Genomic DNA, 27,276 nt, shown 5'->3' with positions numbered 1-27,276 from the left:
TCCTGATGAAGGGCTTTTGCCCGAAACGTTGATTTCGCTGCTCGTTGGATGCTGCCTGAACTGCTGTGCTCTTCCAGCACCACTAATCCACCATTCTACCCTTACCTGGCCTGATCCATCTTCTAGATTTAAAAACTGGGGCAGCCACTGTCGGAGAAATACTGTAAGCTGGCCTTCCTCTTCCCGTTCGGGAAGGCCCAGCAAACAAATTTGTTTTCGACGACCTTGATTATCGAGGTCATCAATGTGATTCTCTAAGGTCCGGACTCGCTCTTCGAGAGTCCGGACCCGACCCACGGCCGGTTGCGCTGTAGTTTCAGAGGTCGCGGCCTTTAGCTCCGCCCCTCCGACTTGGCGCTCGATTTCCTTAATGTCTCGGTCGTGCTTTTGTAGCGCGGCCGAGAGTGAGTCCCATCGACCTCGGAATTCCTCGATGAAAGCGTCGATCTTCGAATCCAATTTGGAAATCATTTCCACGAGGCTTGCAACCGTAGGTAAGTCTTCCAGGGTGGTTGTGGACGCCTCTGCTGCTGCTGGAGAGGATGGGGGAGGGGTCCCTGCTTGCTGAGAGCTGCGGGCTCCCTTCCCTTTAGTCATTTTTACTAAGAATTAAATTACTTAACTTTAATACTAAGCAACTAATTAAATTAAACAACAGTTTTAAGTGATTTGGTGAGTGTGGTGGGGGTGGGTGACCCACTTTGCCCAAGTCCTGGGGAAGAGCACTATAGACTCAGACTTGCTGGGTCGCCGCCATCTTGAATCCCCCCATATATATAAATTTAATGAAAAGAAAAAAAGTTTTTGGGTTTTTTTTTCAAAGTTACAAAACTAATACAAAATATTGTAACCACTTTACAACAAAGTAACAGCATGGATATAAATTAAGAAAACTAACTAATAAACTACTCTACAGCCTACTAAAACACAAAGTAAGATAAAAGAAAGAAGACTATATATATTTTTAAAAACTACAGTATAGTACAAGACTAACACCAACAAAAAAGAAAAATGTAAATAAATAAATAAGCATTCAAAATAAAATTATATCAAGTCATAAGAAGACCTGTATTTATATGGGATTCCTCCTCCCAAGGGCCCCCAAACCGACAAACATCATCCTCACGGCTAAACAAGGGCCCTAGACAGAATGGCCGATACATCTGCATCGGTGTAGCCCAAGAAGGGCCACCACATTCTAAAAAACAATTCCATTTTTTCGTGCACAATATTCATAAGGAAGTCCAGGGGAATATAGAGTCATAGAGATGTACAGCATGGAAACAGACCCTTTGGTCCAACCCGTCCATGCCGACCAGTTATCCCAACCCAATCTAGTCCCACCTGCCAGCACCCGGCCCATATCCCTCCAAACCCTTCCTATTCACATACACATCCAAATGCCTCTTAAATTTTGCAATTGTACCAGCCTCCACCACATCCTCTGGCAGCTCATTCCATTCCCGTACCACCCTCTGTGTGAAAACGTTGCCCCTTAGGTCCCTTTTATATCTTTCTCCTCTCACCCTAAACCTATGCCCTCTAGTTCTGGACTCCCCAACCCCAGGGAAAAGACTTTATCTATTTGTCCTATCTATGCCCCTCATGATTTTATAAACCTCTATAAGGTCTCCCCTCAGCCTCCAACATTCCAGGGAAAATAGCCCCAGCCTGTTCAACCTCTCCCGATAGCTCAAATCCTCCAACCCTAGCAACATCCTTGTAAATCTTTTCTGAACCTTTTCAAGTTTCACAACATCTTTCCGATAGGAGGGAGACAAGAATTGCATGCAATATTCCAACAGTGGCCTAACCAAGTCCTGTACAGCCGCAACCTGACCTCCCAACTCCTGTACTCAATACTCTGATCAATAAAGGAAAGCATACCAAACGCCTTCTTCACTATCCTATCTACCTGCGACTCCACTTTTAAGGAGTTATGAACCCGCACTCCAAGGTGTCTTTGTTCAGCAACGCTCCCTAGGACCTTACCATTAAGCATATAAGTCCTGCTAAGATTTGCTTTCCCAAAATGCAGCACCTCACATTTATCTGAATTAAACTCCATCTGCCACTTCTCAGCCCATTGGCCCATCTGGTCAAGAACCTGTTGTAATCTGAGGTAACCCTCTTCGCTGTCCACTACACCTCCAATTTTGGTGTCATCTGCAAACTTACTAACTGTACCTCTTATGCTCGCATCCAAATTGTTTATGTGAATAACAAAAAGTAGAGGACCCAGCACCGATCCTTGTGGCACTCCACTGGTCACAGGTCTCCAGTCTGAAAAACAACACTCCACCACCACCCTCTGTCTTCTACCTTTGAGCCAGTTCTGTATCCAAATGGCTAGTTGTCCCTGTATTCCATGAGATCTAACCTTGCTAATCAGTTTCCCATGGGGAACCTTGTCGAACACCTTGCTGAAGTCCATATAGATCACATCTACTGCTCTGCCCTCATCAATGCTCTTTGTTACTTCCTCAAAAAACTCAATCAAGTTTGTGAGACATGATTTCCCACGCACAAAGCCATGTTGACTATCTCTAATCAGTCCTTGCCTTTCCAAATACATGGACATCCTGTCCCTCAGGATTCCATCCAACAACTTGCCCACCACTGACATCAGGCTCACTGGTCTATAGTTCCCTGGCTTGTCCTTACTGCCCTTCTTAAATAGTGGCACCACGTTAACCAAGCTCTAGTCTTCCGGCACTTCACCTGTGACTATCAATGATACAAATATCTCAGCAAGAGGCCCAGCAATCACTTCTCTAGCTTCCCACAGAGTTCTAGGATACACCTGATCAGGTCCTGGGGATTTATCCACCTTTACCTGTTTCAAGACATCCAGCACTTCCTCCTCTGTAATCTGGACATTTTGCAAGATGTCACCATCCATTTCCCTACAGTCTATATCCTCCATATGCTTTTCCACAGTAAATACTGATGTAAAATATTCATTTAGTATCTCCCCCATTTTCTGCGGCTCCACACAAAGGCTGCTTTGCTGATCTTTGAGGGGCCCTATTCTCTCCCTAGTTACCCTTTTGTCCTTAATGTATTTGTAAAAATTCTTTGGATTCTTCTTAGTTCTATTTCCCAAAGCTATCTCATGTCCCCGTTTTGCCCTCCTGATTTCCCTCTTAAGTGTACTCCTACTTCCTTTATACTCTTCTAAGGATTGACTCAATCTATCCTGTCCATACCTTACATATGCTTCCTTCTTTTTCTTAACCAAACCCTCAATTTCTTTAGTCATCCAGCATTCCCTATACCTACCAGCCTTTCCTTTCACCCTGATAGGAATATACTTTCTCTGGATTCTCATTATCTCATTTCTGAAGGCTTCCCATTTTCCGGTCGTTCCTTTACCTGCGTACATCTGCCCCCAATCAGCTTTCGAAAGTTCTTGCCTAATACCGTCAAAATTGGCCTTTCTCCAATTTAGAACTTTAACTTTTAGGTCTGGGCTATCTTTTTCCATCATTATTTTAAATCTAATAGAATTATGGTCGCTGGCCCCAAAGTGATCCCCCACTGGCACCTCATTCACCTGCCCTGCCTTATTTCCCAAGAGTAGGTCAAGTTTTGCACCTTCTCTCATAGGTACATCCACATACTGAATCAGAAAATTGTCTTGTACACACTTAACAAATTCCTCTCCATCTAAACCCTTAACATAATGTAGTCCCAATCTATGTTTGGAAAGTTAAAATCCCCTACCATAACCACCCTATTATTCTTACAGATAGCTGAGATCTCCTTACAAGTTTGTTTCTCAATTTCCCTCTGACTATTAGGGGATCTATAATACAGTCCCAATAAGGTGATCATCCCTTTCTTATTTCTCAGTTCCACCCAAATAACCTCCCTGGATGTATTTCCAGGAATATCCTCCCTCAGCACAGCTGTACTGCTATCCCTTATCAAAAATGCCACTCCCCCTCCTCTCTTGCCTCCCTTTCTATCCTTCCTGTAGCATTTGTATCCTGGAACATTAAGCTGCCAGTCCTGCCCATCCTGAGCCATGTTTCTGTAATTGCTATGATATCCCAATCCAATGTTCCTAACCATGCCCTGAGTTCATCTGCCTTCCCTGTTAGGCCCTTTGCATTGAAATAAATGCAGTTTAATTTATTAGTCCTACCTTGTCCCTGCCTGCCCTGACTGTTTGACTCACTTCTGTTCTCAGCTGTACCCGTCTCAGATCGATCTCTTTCCTCACTATCTCCCTGGGTCCCCCCCCACCTTACTAGTTTAAATCCTCCCAAGCAGCTCTAGCAAATTTCCCTGCCAGTATATTAGTCCCCTTCCAATTTAGGTGCAATCCATCCTTCTTGTACAGGTCACTTCTACCCCAAAAGAGATTCCAATGATCAAAAATATGAATCCTTCTCCCACACAACAGCTCCTTAGCCATGTATTCATCTGCTCTATCCTCCTATTCCTGCCCTCACTAGCTCTTTGCACTGGGAGTAATCCGGATATTACTAATCTCGAGGACCTCCTTTTTAAATTCCTGCCTAACTCTCTGTAATCTCCCTTCAGAATCTCAACCTTTTCCCTTCCAATGTCGTTGGTTCCAATGTGGACAATGACCTCTTGCTAGCCCCTCTTCCCCGTGAGAACATTCTGCACCCTCTCTGAGACATCCTTGATCTGGCACCAGGGAAACAACACTCCATTCTGCTTTTTCGCTGCTGGCCATAGAAACGTCTGTCTGTACCTCGGACTACAGAATCCCCTAACACAATTGATCTCTTGGAACCTGACGTACCCCTCATTGCATTAGAGCCAGTCTCAATACCAGAAACTTGGCTGTTTGTGCTACGTTCCCCTGAGAATCCATCACCCCTTACATTTTCCAAAACAGCATACCTGGTTGAAATGGGTATATCTACAAAAGACTCCTGCACTAACTGCCTACCTCTTTTACCTTTCCTGGAGTTAACCCATCTACATGACTGTATCTGAGCCTTTCCCCCTTCCTATAACTGCCATCCATCACATATTGTTGCTGTTGCAAATTCTTCACTGCTTCTCTCTGTCTCTCCAACCGATCCATTCAATCTGATAAGATTCGCAGCCAACAGCATTTATGGCAGATATAATCCGCAGTAACCCTTAAACTCTCTTTAAACTCCCACATCTGACAAGAAGTACGTATCACTCTATTAAAGGCCATTTTTGCTCCTTCACAATCTACAGACCCAGAAAATAACACTGTCTTATTCCTCTCCAAACTGAATATGTTCCATAACGATCCTATGCCAATTCAAAACTCCTGAGGGACCTTCCATTACCCAGCTTGCTAAAATGTTTTTCCTCACGAAAAAGGGAGAGGATTTTAGTTTCTTCCCATATGCATTTAGAGAAGGAAGATTTGGAAACCACAAGCTTTTTAATTCTAACGACATTCTGAGATGCATGGTTTCTCTCTCCACAGAAGGTGCTGAGTGCTTCCAACATTTGTATTTTTATTTCAGATTTCCTGCAGTATTTTGCTTTTGCAGTGTTTTTTTTTTAAGTTTACTGTGAATCATTTTGCAATTTAGTGAAGATGAAGATATTTGTGATGTCGAAGTGGTTAGCCACTTCGTAATTTCACAGTGGTACAGTTCTGGTCAATTTGTGGTCACATTACAGCAGTGTGTAACATTTTCCTACGCTTTGCCAGCACATTCTTCTTGACCAACGTGTGATGCTGAGCATTTGGCAGATTTCCTTGCTGTGGTTATAATTTTCGGCTGAGTACCACAAGTGACATTAAACAATTCACAGATTTATAGGATCCACTCCAGGTTATGCTGTCTGACGGAAATAGGGGAAACAGTCCCAGGATTTTTAAAAATTGTTTGTTCATTGATGTGGGCATTGCTGGTTGCCCTGGATTTTGTTGGCCATCCCTAATTGCCCTATAGAATGTCATAGTGGGCTGCCTGTCAGAACCACGACAGACATTATGGGTGTAGGGACATTCACAATGCAGTTAGGGAAGAAATTCTTGGATTTTGACCCAGTGACAGTGAAGAAATGGTGATATATTTCCAAGTCAGCATGGTGAGTGGCTTTGGAGTGGAACTTGCAGGTGGTAGTGTTCCTATGTATCTGTTGTCCTTGCCTTTCAAGATGGAAGTGGTTGTGGGTTTAGAAGTGCTGTCTAAAGGATCTTTGGTGAATTTTTGCAGTGCATCTTTTCGATAGTACACACTGCTGCTGCTGAGCGTCGGTGATGGAAGGAATGGATGCTTGTGTATGTGATGCCAATCAATCTGGGGTGGCACAGTGGCTCAGTGGTTAGCACTGTTGCCTCACAGTGTCGGGAACCCAGGTTCAATTCCACCCTTGGGTAACTGTCTGTGTGTCTACATGTTCTCCCTGTGTCAGTGCGGGGTTGCTCTGGTTTCCTCCCACAGTGATAGAGACAGAGTCATCGACATATACAGCACAGCAAAGTATCCTTTGGTCCAACTCTTTCATGCAATCCAGATATTCTGTCGTTAAACTTGAAGGGTTCAAAAAAGGTTCACAAGGATGTTGCCAGGGTTTGAGCTGTAGGGAGATGCTGAATAGGCTGGGGCTATTTTCCCTGGAGTGTTGGAGGCTGAGAGGTGATCATATAGAGGTTTATAAATTCATGAGGGGTATAGATAGGTTGAATAGCCAAGTCTTTTTCCCCAGGAGAGGAGAGTCCAAAACCCAGAGGGCATGGGTTTAAGGGGAAAGATTTGAAAGGGATCTAAGGGGTAACATTTTCACACAGAGGGTGGAGCATGTATGGAATGAGCTGCCAGAGGAAGTGGTGCAATGACAGCATTTAAAAGGCATCTGGGTGGATGTATGAATAGAAAGGATTTAGAGGGATATGGGCCAAGTGCTGGCAAATGGGACTAGATTAATTTAGGATATCTGATTGACATGGATGAGTTGGACCATGACTGTATGACTCTAAGAGTTGTGTTTGTTATCACATTGTTCTATGTGCGAGCTTGCTATTAATACATTGACTGCCATGTTTCCTGCATCACAACAGTGACTATGCGTCAAAGGTACTTGTCAAGTTCTTTCCAACAACAGGAGGCCTTCAAAGGTGTCATCTAAATACAACCCTTTGCTCTTTCTTGAATTTTTATAAAACAAGAATTGGTTTTCATCTAATTACATTCAGTCGACAACACAGAAACAGGTCATTCAACCCAACTGACCCATGCTACTGCTCCAAAGAGTCTTACTCCCACCCCTCTACATTCCACATTATCTTTCCATTCCTTTCTCCGTCTATATATCTTTAAGAGTGGCACACTGGTTCAGTGGTTAGCCCTGCTGCCTCACAGCGCCAGAGACCTGGGTTTGATTCCAGCCTCGGGTGATTGTCTGTGTGGAGTTTGTACATTCTCCCCGTGTCTGCGTGGTTTCCGTCCAAGCACTCCAGTTTCCTCCCGTCATCCAAAGGTGTGCAGGTTGGGTGGATTAACCGTGGTAAATGTAGATTGACAGGGATAGGGTAGGGGGGAACCTGAGTGGGGGTGGGGTGGAGTGTAAGTGCAGAGTCAAAGGGCCTCTTTCTACATTGTAGGATGTCTATGATTCTGTCTTCCTCTTAAATGCCTTCTGTGAAATTTTCATCAAATAATCTTAGTTGTAACAAGTTCAACATTCTAACAGTTCACTAGGTAATGATGTTTCTCCTGAATTCCCTATTGAATTTGTTAGTGACTGGTACATTGTTGGCCTCTCTTTATTGCCTGCAAGTGGATGTATCTTCTTTGTGTCTTGCTGATCAAATCCTCTTATAATCTTAATGACCTTTCTCAGGTTGCCCTTCATTGGTCTCTTCTTTTGTGAATCCTTTCCACCCCCTTCTGCCTACATACAAACAAGGAACAAGAGCAGGCCACTCGGCCCTTTGAGCATGCTCTCCCATTCACTAAGATCATGGTTAATCTGATTTTAACCTCCACTCTACATTCCCGCCAATGCCCAATAATCTTTCATCTCCTCAGCCATCTATAAATTTTTTGTTTAATGGTTCTGTATCAACTACTTGAAGGGAATTACAAAGATTCTTGATGCTCTCAGAGAAAAATGTATTTCCTCATCTCTCTCTTAAATGGTGCCTCTTTACTCTTAAGGTAAAAACAATGACTGCAGATGCTGGAAAGCAAATACTGGATTAGTGGTGCTGGAAGAGCACAGCAGTTCAGGCAGCATCCAACGAGCAGCGAAATCGACGTTTCGGGCAAAAGCCCTTCATCATCTTTACTTTTAACCTATCACTCCTAGTTCTAGATTCTCCCAAAAGGGGGAACATCCTTTCCTCAGCCACCAGATTAAGTCCCCTCAGGATCTCTTGTTACTCTGTCTCTTTGCAAAACAGTGCACAGTACTCCGAATGTGGTCAGCACTTGGTTCGGTACTATTTTAACATGAGACATTAATAGTCTGCAAGTTCAACTAGCCTTTTCCAACATTAGCTTCAGGCAAAAGGATTTGTACAGAAAATATTTAGAGAGACATTCCTTTCTCATGGAAATAATTTAAACCAGATGTGAGCAACTATACAGGAAAAGGGTGTAAATGTTTTCCTCATTGTTGGCGCACGCTTTGACAGCACAGCTCACCCTGATGACTCTGTGGTCTGTCCAGCATGCAGGTCTGCCCTAATAGTTAGGGAAGTGACAGATTGTAACCTCATCTGCACTCAGTTACCTGAACTGGCTGTGAGGAAGCCTGATCTCAAAGGCTAAAAATTACGACCAAATTCCTACTCCTGTAGTAAAATACTGCAAATCTGAAATAAAAACAAAGTGCTGGAGAAACTCAGCAGGTCAAGCTGCCTCTGTGGAGAGAGAAACAGATATGCTTCCCCTTCAGAAGCCAAGGGATATGAAGAAGAGTCCTATTATACTGGAAATATCAACTCCGTTTCTTTACCTTTTAAAAATGTATTCCTGAGATGTGAGTGTCACTGGCTGGACCAGTATTTATTGCCCATTCCAAAATTGCCGTTAGAAGGTGGTGGTGCTGAGCTGAATTCTTGAACTGCTATAGTCCTTGGGGAGTCAGGACACCCATGGCCCTTTAAGGAGGGAATTTCAATATTTTGACCCAGCGACAGTGAAAGAACGATAATATATTTCAAAGTCAGGATGGCGGTTTGGAAAGGAATTTGCAGGTGGTGGTTTTCCCACATACCTGCTGCCTTGACATGTTTCTCTAGCACTATCTCTTTTTTTTTTCATTCCTAATTTCTGCTCCAGGTGACCATTTTTCACCCAGGCTGTAAACTGTGTGTTTGTATCCATTTGTCCACTGTGTTATGATTCCAGATGATGGTAACAATGGGCAAGGCAGATCCCAGAACAAATCTGGCTTGATAGCTCATTTAATTTTGATTTTAGGCAACATGACAGTCATTTACTGAAACATAATCACACACGACTACACACTATAACAACAGAACAGGAGCTTATTACACAAACAATGAAAACCAAAGGAAGGACAATTGACATAGAATATAGTGTGAGAGATTGTAAAACACACATCAAAACAAATGCTCATCAAAGATGGCTACCAGCTTCTGGCCATACCACACCCCACCCCCATCAACCCTTACAGGTCATCATCCCTCCCCTCCCCTTCCCTAACCCCCACTTCACCAACTTGGTGGCCACAGCCCTCATGTCAATGCTTACCCCTTTGGCCTCTTTCTCAACACACCACTTGCTGTGCCACCTACTGGTGGCATTGACAATAAATGTCGGTTTCACCAACACCATGCGATTCAAATCCAGAAGAATTACCCCCCCCCCCCCCATATCAAGTCTTTAAATTCCACAAAGACTTCCAGTTATTTCCTATAAAGTGTAACATCTTCATACATCAATACTCACAAAACTGACAGCTTAAATTTTCTCAGCTTTTAACAACTTGTAGATTTCTAACCAAACTCTCCTGGTAACTGTGCTTACCCTGAACTGTTCTGTACTCTTTTTCTAGGAGAGAAATTATATTTGTTTCTGACCCCAGTTAGATGTCCTCCAAACTATCCAAAAACTTCCATTCGCTGGGTTTTCTAAACCAAATCAAACTTTGATTATCCTGAAGCAATTCTGCACAGGCCACCTGGTGTGCCAATGCATTGACTTCCAGTTTTGGAAGTTGATGTTGTGCACAGACCTCAGCACTCTGAAAACCAAATTAGAGGGAATATTTCAAATAGCCTTCAATGTTTATCCCACTGTCTTAAACCAGCAAAAATAATCTTCCATGAACACTTAGGTCATTCCTGCCCTCTTACTGCAACTGGATTGGGTGACTGTTACAGAAGGACTGGCTGACCTAATTATTTCCTTAAACTCTTCAGAAAAATAGCCAACCCTATATGCCGCTCCCTCAAGATCCAAGCTGATACGATATTACTATTAAAATTATATTAATATATGCATGGATCAGAAACCTTTCAGCACAATCATGATGATAGACTTAGCAGTGATGCCTCACACAATCGAATAGCTAGCTGCCATTCACTGTCTCCCAATTGGAGATTGGGGACTTGGATAAGGTTCTGAGTGGCTTTTTCCCCCCAGGATTGTGTTCCAGAATGAGTCGGGGCGGGTGAGGAAAATTGGAGATTATTGTTTTACAGCTTTATTTGTTTCTAATTATTTCAGTAGTGCCACCTTCATTTTACCATCTTGTTTTTCCTGTCTTCATATTGACAGACCTTGTGCCCAGTTGATGTAAGAAATCTGGAGATGGAGATGGTCTTCGAAGTCTGACACTTCAGAGGGCTGTATGTCAGAAGGAGGAAGTGAGATCCTGCTAGCACACACAGTCAAATGCCATGGCTGTGCCCAGTGCCAAGTTGTTCCATTGGCAGTCCCTGGCATCTTTACCTGTCAGTCGGGTGTACTGCACTCCTGTGGAGAGTGGGGACCAGCTCTATGTCATTGGAGGCTGTGATGAAGATGGAAACCCCATCAGTAACTGTGAGGTTTACCACCCAGAGGTCAATCAGTGGACCACCCTCCCTCCCATGCCCACAGCGAGAGCGGGTGTAGCTGTGGCTGCTCTGGGCAAACAGATATTGGTGGTTGGGGGAGTAGGAGTTCATCAGAACGCCCTGTCGACAGTGGAAATGTACAATGTGGACGAAGGCAAGTGGGAGCAGAAGAGTTCCTTGTGTGAAGCTGCCATGGGAGTATCAGTGACTGTGAAAGGTAACTTTGATCCTGACTTCAGTTATCGAGAAAGACGGGTGAAGCTGAAATTGTTCTCCAGAGCAGAAGGGGTCAGGGGATCTTCAATAGAGATGTTGGAAATTATGAGGGAATTTGTTGGCAATGTACACTCCCCAAATGTCAAAGATGGCCACCAGCTTCTGGCCATACCACACCCCACTCCTCTCAACCCCTACAAGGTCTTTGCCCCTCCCCTCTCCTTCCCTCACCCCCACCATCACTACCCAACCCCCATTTCACCAACTTGTTGGCCATGCCCCTTTGTCCAATGCTTGTCACTTTGGCCTCTTTCTTAGCACACCACTTGCTATGCCGCCTCCTAGTGGCATTGACAATAAATGCAGCCTGTTCTTGGAGGAAGTAAGAAGAAATGAGGTCTTGCGTTTGTAAGTTCCTTTAATGGGCATAGGGTGTCCCAAAGCATTTTACAGTCAGTTGAGGTGTAGTCCCTGTTGTAATGTAGGAAATGGGGCAGCCAATATTTGCTGTATGGGTTCAAGGGCCTCTATCTGTGTCGTACAATTATACATTCCAATTGAAGAATGCTAGAATAGTTCCCATTGAAACACAAATAAGCCTAAAATGTTGGGTCAATGTTACCCTCCAGCAACTTCCCACTACGTAGCAGTTATTGTTTGTTGTCTCCTGGAAGTATTGGTTTTTAATGATGATAAGAAAAGCCAAACAAGTTGGAAACCTTGCCATCTAAAACCTCCATATTAAAACATAACTGTTACAGTATATAGTGACACCCACACCGCTCTCTCTGGTGAGCTAGTATTTCTGCATTGACTTGTTCAGTCTCACAATTTGCATCCAATATTCCCAACTTTCCCCCAACTCTGCTCAAAAATAATTAATTGCCGCAACCTGTTCCTCTTGACCATAACCATGACATTAACCAAACTTACCAATTTGATTGATGAGGTATTGACATCCCTTAGGAGGAAGCTATTTGGCCCATCCTATCCAACCCATCTCTTTGACGAACAGATCCAAGATTAATTCCATAGGCCTCCTCGGTTCCCCATATGTTGCACTTTCAGCTGTCAGCTGTGTTTCAGTGGGAAACAATCTCAGACCTGAAGCAAAGTGGGTCAAACTTCAACCCCCAAGAAATCTCAGCACAAAATTTGTGTTCACAGTCCTAGTGCAGTGCTCAGGGAGTAAAGGTCACTTCCCAGAGATCCACTCTCATTAGAGAGAGAGAGAGAGAGAGACGGAAACGATTGGTGGGGAGTTTAATCTGAGGGTCACCATGTCTCAGCCAAGGAGTAAGGTTGAAAAGGTGGGACCTTTCATGCTGACTTCAGCTGGTATGAACATTGAACCCGCACGGCTGGCACACTCTGCCCATCCAGCTAACTGAGGGAGTGCTACAGTGTCAGAGAGGCACCCATCCTTTGGATGCAATGTTAAACCAAAGCTCCACTTACCTTCGGGTAGGTGAAACTATTTTGAAGAGTCAGAGGACCTGTCCAATACTTATCATGAAAAAAACCAACATCACGTAAAAAAAAGAGGTTACCTGGCCAGAATCACATTGTCGTTGCTGTGTGCAAATTGGTTGCTGCATTTCCTGCAGTACCACAATGAGTACAACTCCGAGGTGCTGCTCTGGCTGTAGAGCAGAATGCCGAGATCATGGAAGACACAGAAGTGGGCAAACTTTTTTATCTTCTCTGTACAATGTGAACATCAAATATAGGTTAGGCTGGATTAAGTCTGTGGCTTAACCATCTAAGTTCAGGTATGAATATCGTCCATTAGTGGAGGAGTGGGGAGGAGGCATGGAGACTGTATCAACCACCATTGGACATCTCCCCCAGAGAGTGGTGTGGGAATGTTGTCTAAATTGAACAATGAACGCTTGGATTGAAAATTGCTTTGGTTCCCTGATTTGTCTAATTTCAGACTGTCGGGTCTATGCAGTGGGTGGAATGGGATCAGACATGTATCCACAAGCTAATCTCCAGCAATACGACATTGTGAAGGATGTCTGGCTCTCTCTTCCTGCCATGCCTACCCCAAGATACGCAGCCAACACCTTCCTTCGAGGTAGCAAGATCCACGTATTTGGTGAGTCCTGAAACATTAGCAAAGGAAAACTTGTTATTTACAGATGAACGTCTTGATTAACCTCAGGACATCTCAAAGTGCTTCAGAGCTAATGAAGTACTTCTGAAACATCACCACTGTTGTGATGTAGGAAATGCACACAGCAAACTCCCATAATTAATAATGGGATATTGGCCACATAATCTGTTTCGGAGGATGATGCTTGTGCTGTTTTTAAAAATGATGGGGGTTTTCCGTCCACCTAAAAGAGCAGGTTGAGCCTTGAAGTAACGTTTTGACCCTTTCGTACTGTGGCTGTCCCTCGGTGCTGCAGCATGAGCCTAGATTATGGTGTTCATTAACACATGGTGGGCTTTCTACAACAGTCAGGGACACTTCCTTGTTAATACTTTGGATATATTCTGGGACCTCTTGAGTGTTGCCAGTTCTTGCTTTCTCTTTCTTGATTCCAGTAGTTTCTTCTCTAATCAGGGCTGCTAGGGTGGCACGGTGGCTCAGTGGTTAGCACTGCTGTCTCACAGCACCAGGGACCTAGGTTCAATTCCAGCCTCAGGTGACTGTCTGTGTGGAGTTTGCATATTCTCCCTGTGTCTACGTGGGTTTCCTCCACAATCCAAAGATGTGCAAGCCCAGTGAATTGGCCATGCTAAATTGCTCATAGTGTTAGGTGCATTAGTCAGGGGTAAATATAAGGAAGGGGAATGGGGTCTGGGTGGGTTGCTCTTTGGAGGGTTGGTACGGACTTGTTGATCTGAAGGGCCTGTTTCCACACTGTAGAGTATCTAATCTAATTTGAATCAGACTAGGAAGTAGTTATTTCAACCTATTCCAGCATTCAATGAGATCAGGCTTGTCTGCACCTGAACTGATGTGTTTAATGCTGAAAACATTTTAAAGTCATTTTAATCCAAGCTTAAGTCCTTTGGAAAACTCTTTGCATCTCTCCAATCTTTACTCCATTTTCTCAATGGGCAGCTAAACCAGTCTCCGAAAGATAGCAGGGTCCTTCTCTCAATCTGTAGGTTGGGCCCTTACTGTAATTTTACCTCTAGCCTAAGCTGAGGAATACCTCTAAGGCTTCCCAATTGAGTTATTGTGAGTCAGAGAAAAATGGAGAGGCATAGAGAGAGTTTTTATTAACCTTTTGCAGAGCTATGAAACAATGAGATCTCATCTCCCTGACCCAGGTGCTAAGATAAAACAAGGAACTGGATTCTAGAGATCAGGAACAAGAACAGAAATTGCTGGAGAAACTCAGTAGGTCTGGCAGCAGCTATGGAGAGAAGAAATAGAGTTGACATTTCGATCTAGTGACCAGTAAGAATCAGTTCTGATGAAGGGTCTCTGGACTCAAAATGTGAACTCTGTTCCATCCTTTGTAGATGCTTCCAGATCTACAGAGTTTCTGCAGCAATTTCTATTTTTGTCTCATATGAAAAGTCTCTGTCTCCCCTGCCTGAGATTCTCCCCTTCTTTACCCTGAGATTCTGGTGAAGACTTCTTCCCTAACCCTGATGGCCAGGGACCACCTGATTCTCTACGTTCAGTGGCCATTGTCCACCCACTTCAGATTCAGGAATTAAAACAGCAGCAATACACTGGTAACATTTGTGGTCTAGTGATCCAGAACTGCAGGCTAATGTCCTGGGGTCGTGGTTTCAAATCCTACTGAAGCAGAGGATGAAATTTCAGTTCAATAAAACATTGGAGTTAAGAGCCAAGCATTATAACCACCTCTGTTTGTCATAAAAACCCAACTGGTCCACTGCTGTCTTTCAGGGAAGGAAACTGCCATCCTTACCTCGATTTCCTGAAGAAGGGCTTATGCCCGAAACGTCGATCCTCCTTCTCCTTGGATGCTGCCTGACCTGCTGCGCTTTTCCAGCAACACATTTTTAAGCTCTGATCTCCAGCATCTGCAGTCCTCACTTTATCCTTACCTGGTGTGGCCTACATGTGATTCCAGACCCACAGCAATGTAGTTGACTCTTAACTGCTCTTGGGGCAATTCGGGAAGGGCAATAAATCCCAGTGACACCCGCATCCTGTAAATGAATTTTAAATAGTCTCAAATTTTCAGCAATGACTATATTTCACACTCACACTGTCTTCCCTAAAAAGTAATGTTAAAAATGACTCAACTCCAAAAGCAAGTGCCTCCAATTAAACCTGTTGGACTATAACCTGGTGTTGTGTGATTTTTAATTTTGTCCACCCCAGTCCAACTCCAAGCCATTGCCAATAACTAACATAACCAGAGGAATCATGGTTACTGCACTCCTCTGCTCTTTTTCAAATTGTGCCATAGTATTTTTACATCCACCTGAAAGGGGAAACAGGGTCTTGTTAGAGATAGGGGATAGGAGTGGGTGTGGGTGGGTTACTCTTCAGAGGGTTCGGTGTGAACTTGTTGGGCTGAAGGGCCTGTTTCCACACTGCAGTGATTCTATGATTTTATCCTAAATAGCAGCATTCCCTCAGTACTGCTTTGGGAGTGATTAGTTAAAGTTGCTTTTGACCAGCTCTGACCTTCATCCCCCCCCCCGCCCACCTTTCTCTCCCCTCCTTCTGCTGGAGATGTGCCTGTTTTGAGTGCTGAGGCTATGGAGTCCTGCAGCCTGACCACGTGACGGAACAGCTCACCTTATGGTTTCAGTTCCTTTCTCCTGTGGCAGGTGGGAGACAAGCGAAGAATCCGGTCACTGCCTTGGAAGCCTACGACATCGAGGCCAAGTCATGGAGCAGGTTCCCGAGCATTCCCGGCCGGCGAGCCTTCTCAAGCTGCGTGATGACGGAGAAGAATTTCTTTAGTCTCGGAGGCCTACAGCAAGCCCGAGGCTACAAGAGACCCAAGTTTGTCAGGACGGTGGAGGTGTTTGACATTGAGCAGGGTAGGTAAGGGCTGCTTACAGAGAGGAGTGTACAAGTCCTGCGAGTTGCCCAGTCCAGCCTCAGGGTAAATGTAACTGTGCCTGTGCCAAGTAGCTGGAGATGATATGGTGCTTGGAGTCCTGCTGTTGGCAAGTACCCAAAATGGGTTGGTTTAGGCTCCAGCCTGTTCTTTGATAAGCTCGTGGACACAAGTGATACTTATTTAGTGTAAGGGGTTGACCATAACACCATTAGAAATAGGAACAGGAGTAGGCCATTCAGCCCCTTGACCCTGCTATGCCATTCAATAAGATTATGGCTGATCCAACATCCCTCATGTCCACTTTCCTGACCTTTCCCCATAATATTGATTCCCCCGGCTGGTTATAAATCTATCTATCTCAGCTTTAAATACACACAAGGACTCAGCTTTCTGTGGCAAGGAGTTCCAAAGACTCTCAACCATTTGAGGGAAGAAATTCCTCCTCATCTCAGTCTTAAATTGGTGCCCCTTTATTCTGAGACTATGCCTCAAGTCCTCAGCTCTCCCATGAGGGGAAACATCTTCTCAGCATTTACACTGTTAAGCCCTGTAAGAATCCCATGTGTTTCAATGAGATCACCTCTCATTCCTATAAGCTCCAGTGAGTAGAGTCCCTATCTTGTTTAGCCTTTGCTCATAAGACAATCCATCCATACCGAGGATCATCTGAGTGAACCTCCTCTGAAATGCCTCCAATTGAATGATGCCTTTCCTTAAATAACGAGACCAAAACAACTCTCAGTCCTCCAGATGTGTCTCACCAGCACCTTGTACACTTGCAGTAAGACTTTCCCACTCTTACACTCCATGCTGCTTGAAGTAAGGGCCAACATTTTGTTAACCTTCCTGATTGTCTGCTGCCCCTGTGTGCTAGCTTTCTGTGTTTCATGCAGAAGTTCCCCTAAGTCCCTTTGTGTTGCAGCGTTCAGCAGTTTTCATCCCATCGAGTAGAAGTTCAGCTTTTATCTTATTGTCCGGCTAAATGGATTTGAGATACTTATGTGCTACTCCTCCTCCTAATTCTAATGTTCTTAAATTCTCTCTTACCATTTGTCTGTATTTTATTTTCTCCTCTCCCTCTCTGTCTCCCCTGCTATGTTTTAATTATGATCTGGTTTAATTCTTTGTCCTTTTCCATTTGTTAACCAGGAGGTTGGATGAAAACAGGGCGTCACTTAAACATGAGGAAGAAGAGAGCAGACTTTGTGGCTGCATGTCTCCAGGGCAGGGTGATCGTGGCTGGGGGTCTAGGTAAGACAATCCCTCGGCCGACTGCAATATTGTTCCACTTTTTGTCCAATGTTAAGTTGCTTTTGGTTTTTCCTGTTGACAGCTTGAGTTGGCTTGTGCTGACCTCGTCTATTTTGCATATGCCCAGCCATCAGATGACATTTGAGTTGAGTTTTGTCTATTGCTATCTCAAAAAAAAAGTGTTTGGATTTCACTCTGCATCTTTTTCAAAATTGTCAAGCTTGGGATTTTTTTTTGACAAATTATTCTTTTGACATTTATTGCCCATTGTTTTGTAGAATCAGCTAATGTTTGGAATGAAGTGCTGCCACCAATCCTTCTTCCTACTGGATCTGAAGGTCTGTTTTTGTTAACAGTGGTACAGAATAAACCACTAATGAGTCTTAACAGGAAGAAGCACTTGTCTGCACAATAAAGCTTCCTCAGGGCAACGCCTTCACTAATCAGACTCATCCTATCTGGTTTAACTTTAAACAAAGCTTGGCAGTTAACTGCCAATCATCATCTGACTGGTGCATTCTCCATCTCAAAGCCTTTAAAATCAGAGTCCATTTGCTGACCAATCAGCAAACTCTTCTCGTACTGTAAAGCCATGTTGAGGGGCAGCAATGTGGCTCAGTGGTAAGCACTGCTGCCTCACAGCAATAGGGACCCAGATTTCATTCCACCCTCGAACAACTGTCTATGGAGAGTTTGCACATTCTCTCAGTGTCTATGGGTGCTCCAATTTCCTCCTACAATCCAAAGATGTGCTATACTATATTGCCCATAGTGTGCAGGATAGGTTAGCCTGGGAAATACAGGGTTACAGGGATCGGGTAGGGCGTTGAGTCTGGTTAGGTAGTTCTTCAGAGGGTCAATGTGGACTCAATGGGCCAAAACCCCTGTAGGGATTCTATGTCAGTCCCCTTTACGCTAGTATTCTTGTGAATTGTCCTGATGTTGCAAAATGAAAAGTTTCAACAAAATGTGTCTTTTTTCAAAAAAATAAGAGTTACATTTCTGTAACACTTTCCATAGACTCAGGACAGCCCAACTAACCAATTTTGAAATGTAGTCACTAATGTAATGTTGGAAACGTGGCAGTAAATTTGAATACACTTAAAAAAATGTGATTCTAATCCGACGAAGGGCCACAGTGCGGAAATATTAACTTGTTTCTTACTCCACAGTTACATCTGGACCTTTGAGTATTTCCAGCTTTTTCATATATTTATTTTACAGATGTTGGTTAAGGGATAAGTCTTGGCCAGAAGATGGAGACAAGTGCCCCCCCCACCCCCCCCCCCACCCACCGCTTTGAAATTGTGCCATAGGATCTTTTACATCCAGCTCCGAGAGCAGTCGGGGTCCTGTATTAAACATTTCATTTAATAAGTGGCAGCTCAGACAATGTAGCACTCCCTCAGCATTGACACCAGGAGCATTAGGCTGGACTGCTCACACCTCTGAAGTAGAATTCAAATCCTTCTCCTGACTGCATTGTGAGGATGCAGCCACTGTACCACAGCTGACACAAGCTGTCAGTATTGGAATATCTGCAAGAGAATTCGAAAGGTTCAGTAACTCCTGGTCCTTTCCAACTGTGCCCCTACGTTCCCTTCCCAAATGAGAATGCAATTTTGTTGAGCAGACCCAAGAAAAGTGCAACATACAAGGAAGGACTTTTGAAATTAACACAGAGAATGCTGGAGAAACTGAGCCAGTCTGGCAGCATCTGTGATGACAGAAACAGAGTTAACATTTCAAGTCCAGGATGAGTCATCTTCAGAGCAACGTGTCCAGTTTTGGTTCTTTTACCTAAGGAAGCACATGTTACCCCCAGAGGGAATGCAACGGCGGTTAAGTACTGTGGATGTCGGATATCTGAAACAAAACCAGAAGTTGCTGGAGGAACTCAGCAGGTCTGGTAGTATCCGTGGAGAGAAAAATAGAGTTAATGTTTCTGTACAACCCCTCTTCAGAAAGGCAGTTGTTTTTTTAACCTATTTTCTCATCAGTCTGCTCAATGAACCTCTTGGACATGGGGGACTTGAACCTGCACCTTCCTGTCTCACAGATAGGGATAATACCACTGTGACACTGCCCCTCAAGGCAGTTTGTAAGCTATACAGTAGTGCCAGAGATACTCATAAGATATGAAGACGATTCATACTGGACTTGAAATGTTAACTCTGTTTCTCTTTCCACAGATGCTGCCAGACCTGCTGAGTTTCTCCAGCATTCTCTGCTTCCCTTTCCAAAGAGACCATCCTTGGCCTCCTCCATTGCCAAAACAAACCTCAGCTTCTATTGGAGGAACAACACCTCATCTTCCTCCTGGGTACAGCCCGGAGGACTCAACATTGAGTTCTCCAGTTTCAAATAACCTCCCTCCCCATCCCCCGAATCTCTTCCCAGCCTCCCCCCTTCCCTTCCACTTCTCCCTGCCACCAACTGGATTCATTCCTCCCATTGACCAACCAGGTCGTACCTTCTATCTGTCTTCACCTATCCCCACTTCACCACCCTTTCCCCGCCACCCCCTTTATCTGCAGCTCCCCCTACTCCTGAAGAAGGGTTACACCCGAAACGTCGACTTCTGCACCTCCTGATGCTGCCTGGCTTGCTGTGTTCTTCCAGCCTCCAGCCTGTCTGTTTCAGATTTCCAGCATTCATAGTATTTTGCCATTAAGGAAGGAGACCTTTCTCTGTTTTACTTTGAATGTGCACTCCTCAAGTATTGCCAGCAGAGGATGCCACAGGCAAAGCGAAGTAAAACAGTAGACGGGACGGAGAAAGGCTGTGTCTACCAGAAATACAGTCTGGTCTCCATTGCACAACATCTAACTGCCTGCTAAATTGCATCAGAGTGAATGTTTCGAATGGCCTACAGGGGATTTACTTGGAACTGTTGATGAGTTTTTGAAAGAATGAAAAAAACTTACAAAGCTACAGCACATTTCATGACTCCCAGGTCATCTCAGAAAGGTACTTTAGAGCTAAGGGTAGCCATGGCTAACATTTCGGAACTGCAGGCTCTCACAAAACAACAAGGTGATCACAGCCATTTGTATCATTAAGGTTTTGAAGGATATTCCCCTTTGAGTAGTTTTTTTCTGTCCACCCGAGAGAGTAGATGGGACACTCCTAAAACACCACCTCCAGCAGCGCAGTATTCCCACCGCAGGGACAGCCTGGATAATGGTAAGGGAGAACATAAGGACTGCAGATGCTGGAGAGATCAGAATCAGAAAGTGTGGCACTGGAAAAGCACAGCAGGTCAGGCAGCATCCGAGGAGCAGGAGAGTCGACGTTTTGAGCATAATCCCTCTTTCAGGAATGTGTGTGTGTGTGTAGTTTTGTGTGTGTGAGAGACAGAGGTGGTTGGGGGGGAGCGGTGAGCGTGGGGTGGTGGGGGGTGGGGGTGGGGGGGGTGGGGGGGCCCAAGGGGGCTGAGAGATAAATGGAGGGGGGTGGGGTGGGGCTGGGGATAATGCCAACCATGAGTGAGTGCTGAAGCTGAGAGTTGAGGGCATTGCCAAATGAGCCACAGTTGCCAGTTTGAGTGAGGACAAAACCCCATTTCAGCAGGGTTGCACACAACACACTCATCTCTGAGACATTTTAGAAAGTTCAGAACCAACTGGGTTAGCGGGGGATTACTGCCACATACTCACTTCAATCAAGGACTCACTGGTCGAATTTGTGACTTCTGTCTCAAAGTGGTTCAGCTCATCCAAACTAGTGCCAAACATCGTCCTCCTTTCCGTAGAGGGGCTGGATTGTCAGGGTTGTGCCCAGCAGTGCTACAGGTCAGTGACTGCTGCTGAGAACAGGCAGAGGGGAAGGCATAGGGCAACAGTGAAGAGGGAATAGGAATGGGGTTCCAAGAAAGACACCGGCAGGTAGGAGGGTAGGAGTAGTTAGCAAACAATAGAGGGAGGGGGGGATGTTGGGGAGGTGGGTGGTGGCGGGGAACAGGGTGGTGTGGAATTGGCCTTCCTCATGTATATTAACACTTGTTCCTAAGACGATCCTGAAAAGGTCTTGGTGGCAGAGGGCACTGCAATCAATCTGAGTGACCAACGGCCGGGCAAGGGTTTCATATGGCAGAAGTACACTCTGGCCATTGCTTTCCACTGAGTCAAGAGTTTGATGCTGGAAAAGCACAGCCAGTCAGGCAGCATCTGACGATCAAGAGAGTCAGCGTTTCAGGCATAAGCCCTTTATCAGGATTCCTGATGAGGGGCTTATGCCCGAAACGCTGATTCTCCTGCTCCTCAGATGCTGCCTGACCGTCTGTGCTTTTCCAGCACCACGCTCTCCATTCTGACCTCCAGCGTCTGCAGTCCTCACCTCATCATAATTACTTTCTACTGAGTCTGTCAAATCAAGTGCTCTTCAAAGAGTGAGAGGAAGAGTTTGTGATGCCTCTTGCAATTGAATAGTCTGCCAACACTCATTGCCTAAAATCTCTCACATGAAAAGTGTTGCATTATCATGGGGATGGCAGGTTTCCATGGGGACCACTATCCAGTGAGAACCATCGGATGAGGGGAATAAACCAAACACCCACATTTGGGAGCAGGAGTAGGCCACTTGACCCTTTGACCCTACTCTGCCAGGCAGGAGGACAGAACGAATTGATATTAGATGCCAGGGTAATACTCATGGAGAAAATACACACCTTCCCCGTGAATTTTTACTCAGACCCTTTGAGCCTATTATATCTAGCTAGGGGCTTAGTGAACAGGGACGCTGCCTGAGGGCTGGGTCAAGCTGTATTACCATTGTGTCTGTTTTCCAGGAGACCAGCCAGCAGTCCTGAGCTCAGCCGAGGCCCTGCACCCGACCAAGAACAGGTGGGAACGGTTGCCACCCATGCCCACTGCCCGCTGCACCTGCTCTAGCATCGTCTTCAAGAACCGCCTGTTAGTCATTGGCGGAGTGTCGCATGGACCCAGTGACGCTGTGGAAGCTCTCTACCTGAAGGACTCATAGACATTTGAGACTTGAAGGAAAGCTCAGCTGGAGGCCTCTTGCTTCACGGTTTAATTATCTTTTGCTTCTGGCTGTTGAACCTGAAGGCTATTGCGTTCTCCGGTCAAACCCAATGAGATGTCGGGATTGAGGAAGGATTTAAATCTCCTCCTTGCTTCCTCTCGGTATATGGCAGACAAGTATCTCCAACTCTTGTCATTTTCCTTCTGTAAGTCGGTTCAGAGCATTTTAACAGGGCCTGTGATCCACCTTCTCAAAGTCCCTTCTGTGTGGAATGTGAGGCTGCCACAGGAAGTCCTATCCCATCCACATCTTCCTCCACAACGATCTGGTTCCAGCGCTCAGGGACATGTATCCCGGAGTGTTTCACCTTTCACTTCCAAGTCCGAGCCACTGATCTGCTGGTTGTCCCGGTGATGGAGCGTGTCTGTGTTTGAGGGGCTTGTCTGAAAAGTTGAATTGCCAGTGTTGGTCGCTCACGCACGCACAAGGGCATGAAGGTTCGTTAGCTGACTCAGTGAAGCAGTCAGGAGACATTTGGTTGATCTCTTCACCTTGATTCTATACCTTGACGGAACCTTGGCCTTGCCTCCGACAAACTGCTTAGCAACCCTGAAAAGAAAACTATGACGAATTGAGACAGAGCCCCTGAGCACAAGCTCAGTTCAGAGGGACGGTTTCGATCAGCTTTCTCTCCACACATACTCCCAGACCTGAGTTTTCTCCAGCAATTCCTGTTTCTGTTTCAGATTTCCAACATCTGCAGATCTTTGGGATTTGCTTTTGTTATCTTCTGGACCATTCTGGATGTTGAAAAGGTGTTGGGTCATTAACCAACATGAAATCCCTCTTGAGTACCACCAGTATATGCAGACCTTGATTGACTTTGGAAATAGACACAGAGCGGGAGTGAATTCCAATTGGCACCTTCCGGCTATTGCCCAGAGCACTGCTGCACTACAGTAGCCATGGTAAAGGGTACATCGGTTTGGGGTGCAAGGCAGTGAGACTATTAACCAACAAAGTCAGTGGCTTGGATGCCCCAGTTAACAAATATTGTAGGAAACTGTGAAGTGTATGATGTGGCTGATTGGTCCCTCATACTGCAATACCATGGGTGTGATTATAATGTTAATTGTATTTAGTATAGCTGCACTGTTCTCTGCATTGTGACTGTGGATGATGTAATTAGCAAAATTACCACACATACACGGTGGCACAGTGGTTAGCACTGTTGCCTCACAGCGCCAGAGACCCAGGTTCAATTCCCGCCTCAGGTGACTCTCTGTGTGGAGTTTGCACATTCTCCCTGTGTCTGCGTGGGTTTCCTCCGGGTGCTCCGGTTTCCTCCCACAATCCAAAAATGTGCAGGTTAGGTGAATTGGCCATGGTAAATTGCCCGTAGTGTTAGGTGAAGGGGTAAATGTAGCGGAATAGGTCTGGGTGGGTTGCACTTCGGCGGGTCGGTGTGAACTTGCTGGGCCGAAGGGCCTGTTTCCACGCTGTAAGTAATCGAACCTCAACCTTTGGACGTCAGAATCACAGATTCACCACAACACAGTGTGAGGCCATTCAACCCATTATGTCTCTGCTAGCTATCTGAAGGAATTCACCAATGCCAAATCCATGGTTTTTTTTCCTGTAGCCCTGCACATTCTTCCATTTCTGATAATGATTTAATTCCCTCTTGAGTACCTCATGAACAAGTTTCCATTACACCCTCGAGCAGTATGGTGCAAATTTTATCATTACTGTTTGTCAGTTTGAAATATCATCGGAATTAACGGTTTTAAGTACTTGGAATCAGGTACTAAGCCCGAACAAGTACATTAATTAAAGGGAATAGTACTCATGTAAGGAGGTTGTTAGCATCTATGTTCTGGTTTCAAGTCCCATCCCAGGGCCCGATGGTTAAGGAAGGCACAGACATAAGCTAGCCAAGCAGATTAAGTATCAACACCTTAAACCCTCCAGCAACAAGAAGTGGGAAAGCCTCTTTACCAGCCACATGCTGACTTAGAGTCATAGAGAAGTACAGCACGGAAACAGGCCCTTCGGTCCAACTCGACCATGCTGACCAGATATCCTAATCTAATCTAGTCCCACTTGCCAGCACGTGGCCCATATCCCTCTAAATGCTTCCTATTCAGAAACCCATCCAGATGCCTCTTAAATGCTGTAATTGCACAAACCTCCACCCCACCTCTTCTAGCAGCTTATTCCATACATGCACCACCCTTTGTGTGAAAATGTTGCCCCTTAGGTCCCTTTTAAATTTTTCCCTTCTCACCTTATACCTATGCCCTCTAGTTCTGGACTCCCCAAACCCAGGGAAAAGACCTTGTCTATTTGCCCTATCCATGCCCCTCATGATTTTATAAACCTCTATAAGGTCACCCCTCAGCCTCCGATGCTCAGGGAAAACAGTCTCAGCCTGTTCTCCAAACTACCACAGACATTGAATGGAAAAGTGGGCTGAAGGGCCTGCTCCTGTTCCAGTTTTCAATGTGGACAAAATTATATGTTGCCATAGCAATTCAAACTCCAAAAGGTGGAGTTGGCTCAATATGCTGGGTGTCTGTTGTCAACAGTCTGAGTTCAATCCTTTTCCTGGCTGGGGCTGAGTTTGGGACCCAGCATCTTGTGAGAAAGTTCATGGTGCTGTAGGTCAGACCTGCCTTTGAAAAGAGGAGTCATATACATTTCCTTCTGCACTTGAACATTTTTTGCCTTGTTGATCAGGAATGTTGCTAGGGCTTGAACATTACAGCAAGGTGGAAGTGGGTACTGCAGATGCTGGAGATTAGAATCAAGATTAGATTAGATTAGATTACATTACATTACAGTGTGGAAACAGGCCCTTCGGCCCAATAAGTCCACACCGCTCCGCCGAAGCGCAACGCACCCATACCCCTACATTTACCCCTTCACCTAACACTATTAGAGTGGTGCTGGAAAAGCATAGCAGGTCAGGCAGCATTTGAGGAGCAGGAGAATCGACGTTTCGGGCAAAAGCCCTTCATCAGGAATGCCCGAAGCGTCAATTGTCTTGCTCCTCGGATGGTGCCTGACCTGCTGTGCTTTTCCAGCACCATTCTAATCTTGACTTGAACATTACAGTGATGAGGCAAGATTGAATGGGCTAGAGATGTTTCCTTTGAGTGGCCCAAATGTTAGTATCTCAGCAGGGTGTGATGGATTAGTCCCATGATGGTTAGAGATTCAATAAGCAGCAGGGTAGAAGCTTAGTGGTCAATATTCAGCCTCCTTGGGTGTTAGTTAGCTCAGTTGACTGGATGGCTGGTTTGTGATACCAACACATGGGTTCAATTCCCACACCAGCGAGGTGACTCCAAAGGATTCTTCCTAACCTGTCCCCTTCCTGTAATGTGGTGACCCTCAGGTTAAATCACCACTCACCCCTCTCTAATGAGAGAGCAGCCTACAGTCTGATAAGACAATGGCAGCTTGGCCTCCTTGTAAATGTAGCTGTATGTAGTCCTATCTCCACATAAGGTCTGTTTTATCCTTGTGTACACTGGGTATGTTTATAGCAAAAGGAAAAAACCGAGAATATATGACTGTCCCACCTCTCTTCAGCTAACCCTCTCATGTCTTCCTGGTAAAGTTATTGAGCTACCCCTTAAAAGTAACAATACTATAGTGAAAGTCCATTACAAACAATATCCAAAAACCGAAACCACATCATAGTTGGACCACATTAACTCGCAAAATGAAGGTTTAAATAAAGATTTAACTCTTTTGGGAGTCATAAAACCCCTGCACTGTAACTCAATATTAAACCACAGCCATTCACTGTGCATTTATTTTATCCAGCAGGAAGTTCTACATTCTAATCATTCTCTGGATAAAAAAGGGTTCTCCTGAACTCTCTATTGGGTTAATCAGTGATTGTCTTATTCCTACAGTCCCTTGTTCTGTCTGCAGCAAAATGAACAAACTCCAGCCTGTTCAATCTTTGCCATTGGGTACAGCCTCTCAGTTCTTTGATAAACTGTAAATTGCAATGAGGCCATGCAGATGAGAAGGAAAGAGCCAATGGCTGTTATACTTAATTAAGCTGCTGTTGAGATTTAATTGTTGACTAATTAGTTATTACAATGAGGAGAATCATTCCCATTAACATGGGAGCTAATTTCTCATTAACATGTTGTCTTCCTTTAAAGTATTAATACACTTGGCAATGAAATTAGTGATGTTTACTGTGTATTTTTCAATGGAGAGTTTTCAATGTTGTAATTTACAGCATCTCTTGGAATAGATTTGAAAAGCAGATATGGTAAAGTGGCTGATTTCAACAAATCAGAGATGGCAAAGTCATATCACATCAACACCCACCCTCCCAGTATGTTATGGAGCATCAGTTCAACTCGACATATTTTCTCCAATATACAGGGAGCTGGGGTTGGGAGGAGATTTGGGGGTTGTCCCAGTAACAATAGCAATAGATCAAACCGGTGTGACATTTGGAAGCAAGACAGCTAAGCATAAGATGTGGAGAAACTTCTTTACTCAGAGTTGTTGGGGTTTGGAATGTGCTGCCTGGGAGAGAGTGGTGGATGTAGATTCCATAGGGGTTTCAGAAGAAAGCTGGATATATATTTGAAAGGGATGAATTTTGAAAGTGACAGAGGTAGGTCCGGATAAGTGAGACTAGCTGGGTAGCTCTTTCAAGAACCAGTACAGACAAGATGTAAAATTCTGTAAAATTCTATGATTCTATTTACAACATTCACCAGCTGACTGTTCTTCCTAGTGAGGGATTTTTGGCTAGATCAATAA

At 44.8% G+C, this 27,276-nt stretch overlaps 1 protein-coding gene across 3 annotated transcripts in view; it reads left to right on the top strand.

Annotated features, from left to right (window-relative positions):
- klhdc8a (kelch domain containing 8A) overlaps nt 1–26,671 on the top strand; it is a 49,061-nt gene extending 22,390 nt beyond the window's left edge. For 2 of the 3 annotated variants that reach the window (XM_072563866.1, XM_072563867.1), the window contains 5 exons: nt 10,728–11,225; nt 13,161–13,325; nt 16,001–16,216; nt 17,389–17,490; nt 22,280–26,671. In XM_072563866.1, the coding sequence (XP_072419967.1) occupies nt 10,850–11,225; nt 13,161–13,325; nt 16,001–16,216; nt 17,389–17,490; nt 22,280–22,473 (1,053 nt within the window). In that variant the 5' untranslated portion in view covers nt 10,728–10,849 and the 3' untranslated portion in view covers nt 22,474–26,671. Of the gene's footprint in view, nt 1–10,727; nt 11,226–13,160; nt 13,326–16,000; nt 16,221–17,388; nt 17,491–22,279 lie in introns of all 3 variants that reach the window. The other variant, XM_072563868.1, reaches the window with a different exon arrangement.
- The last annotated feature ends 605 nt before the right edge of the window (nt 26,672–27,276 follow it).

This window comes from Chiloscyllium punctatum, chromosome 45 (genome assembly GCF_047496795.1).
Source record: "Chiloscyllium punctatum isolate Juve2018m chromosome 45, sChiPun1.3, whole genome shotgun sequence".
Lineage (NCBI taxonomy): Eukaryota > Metazoa > Chordata > Chondrichthyes > Orectolobiformes > Hemiscylliidae > Chiloscyllium > Chiloscyllium punctatum.
This window is presented reverse-complemented; position numbering and strand designations above follow the sequence as displayed.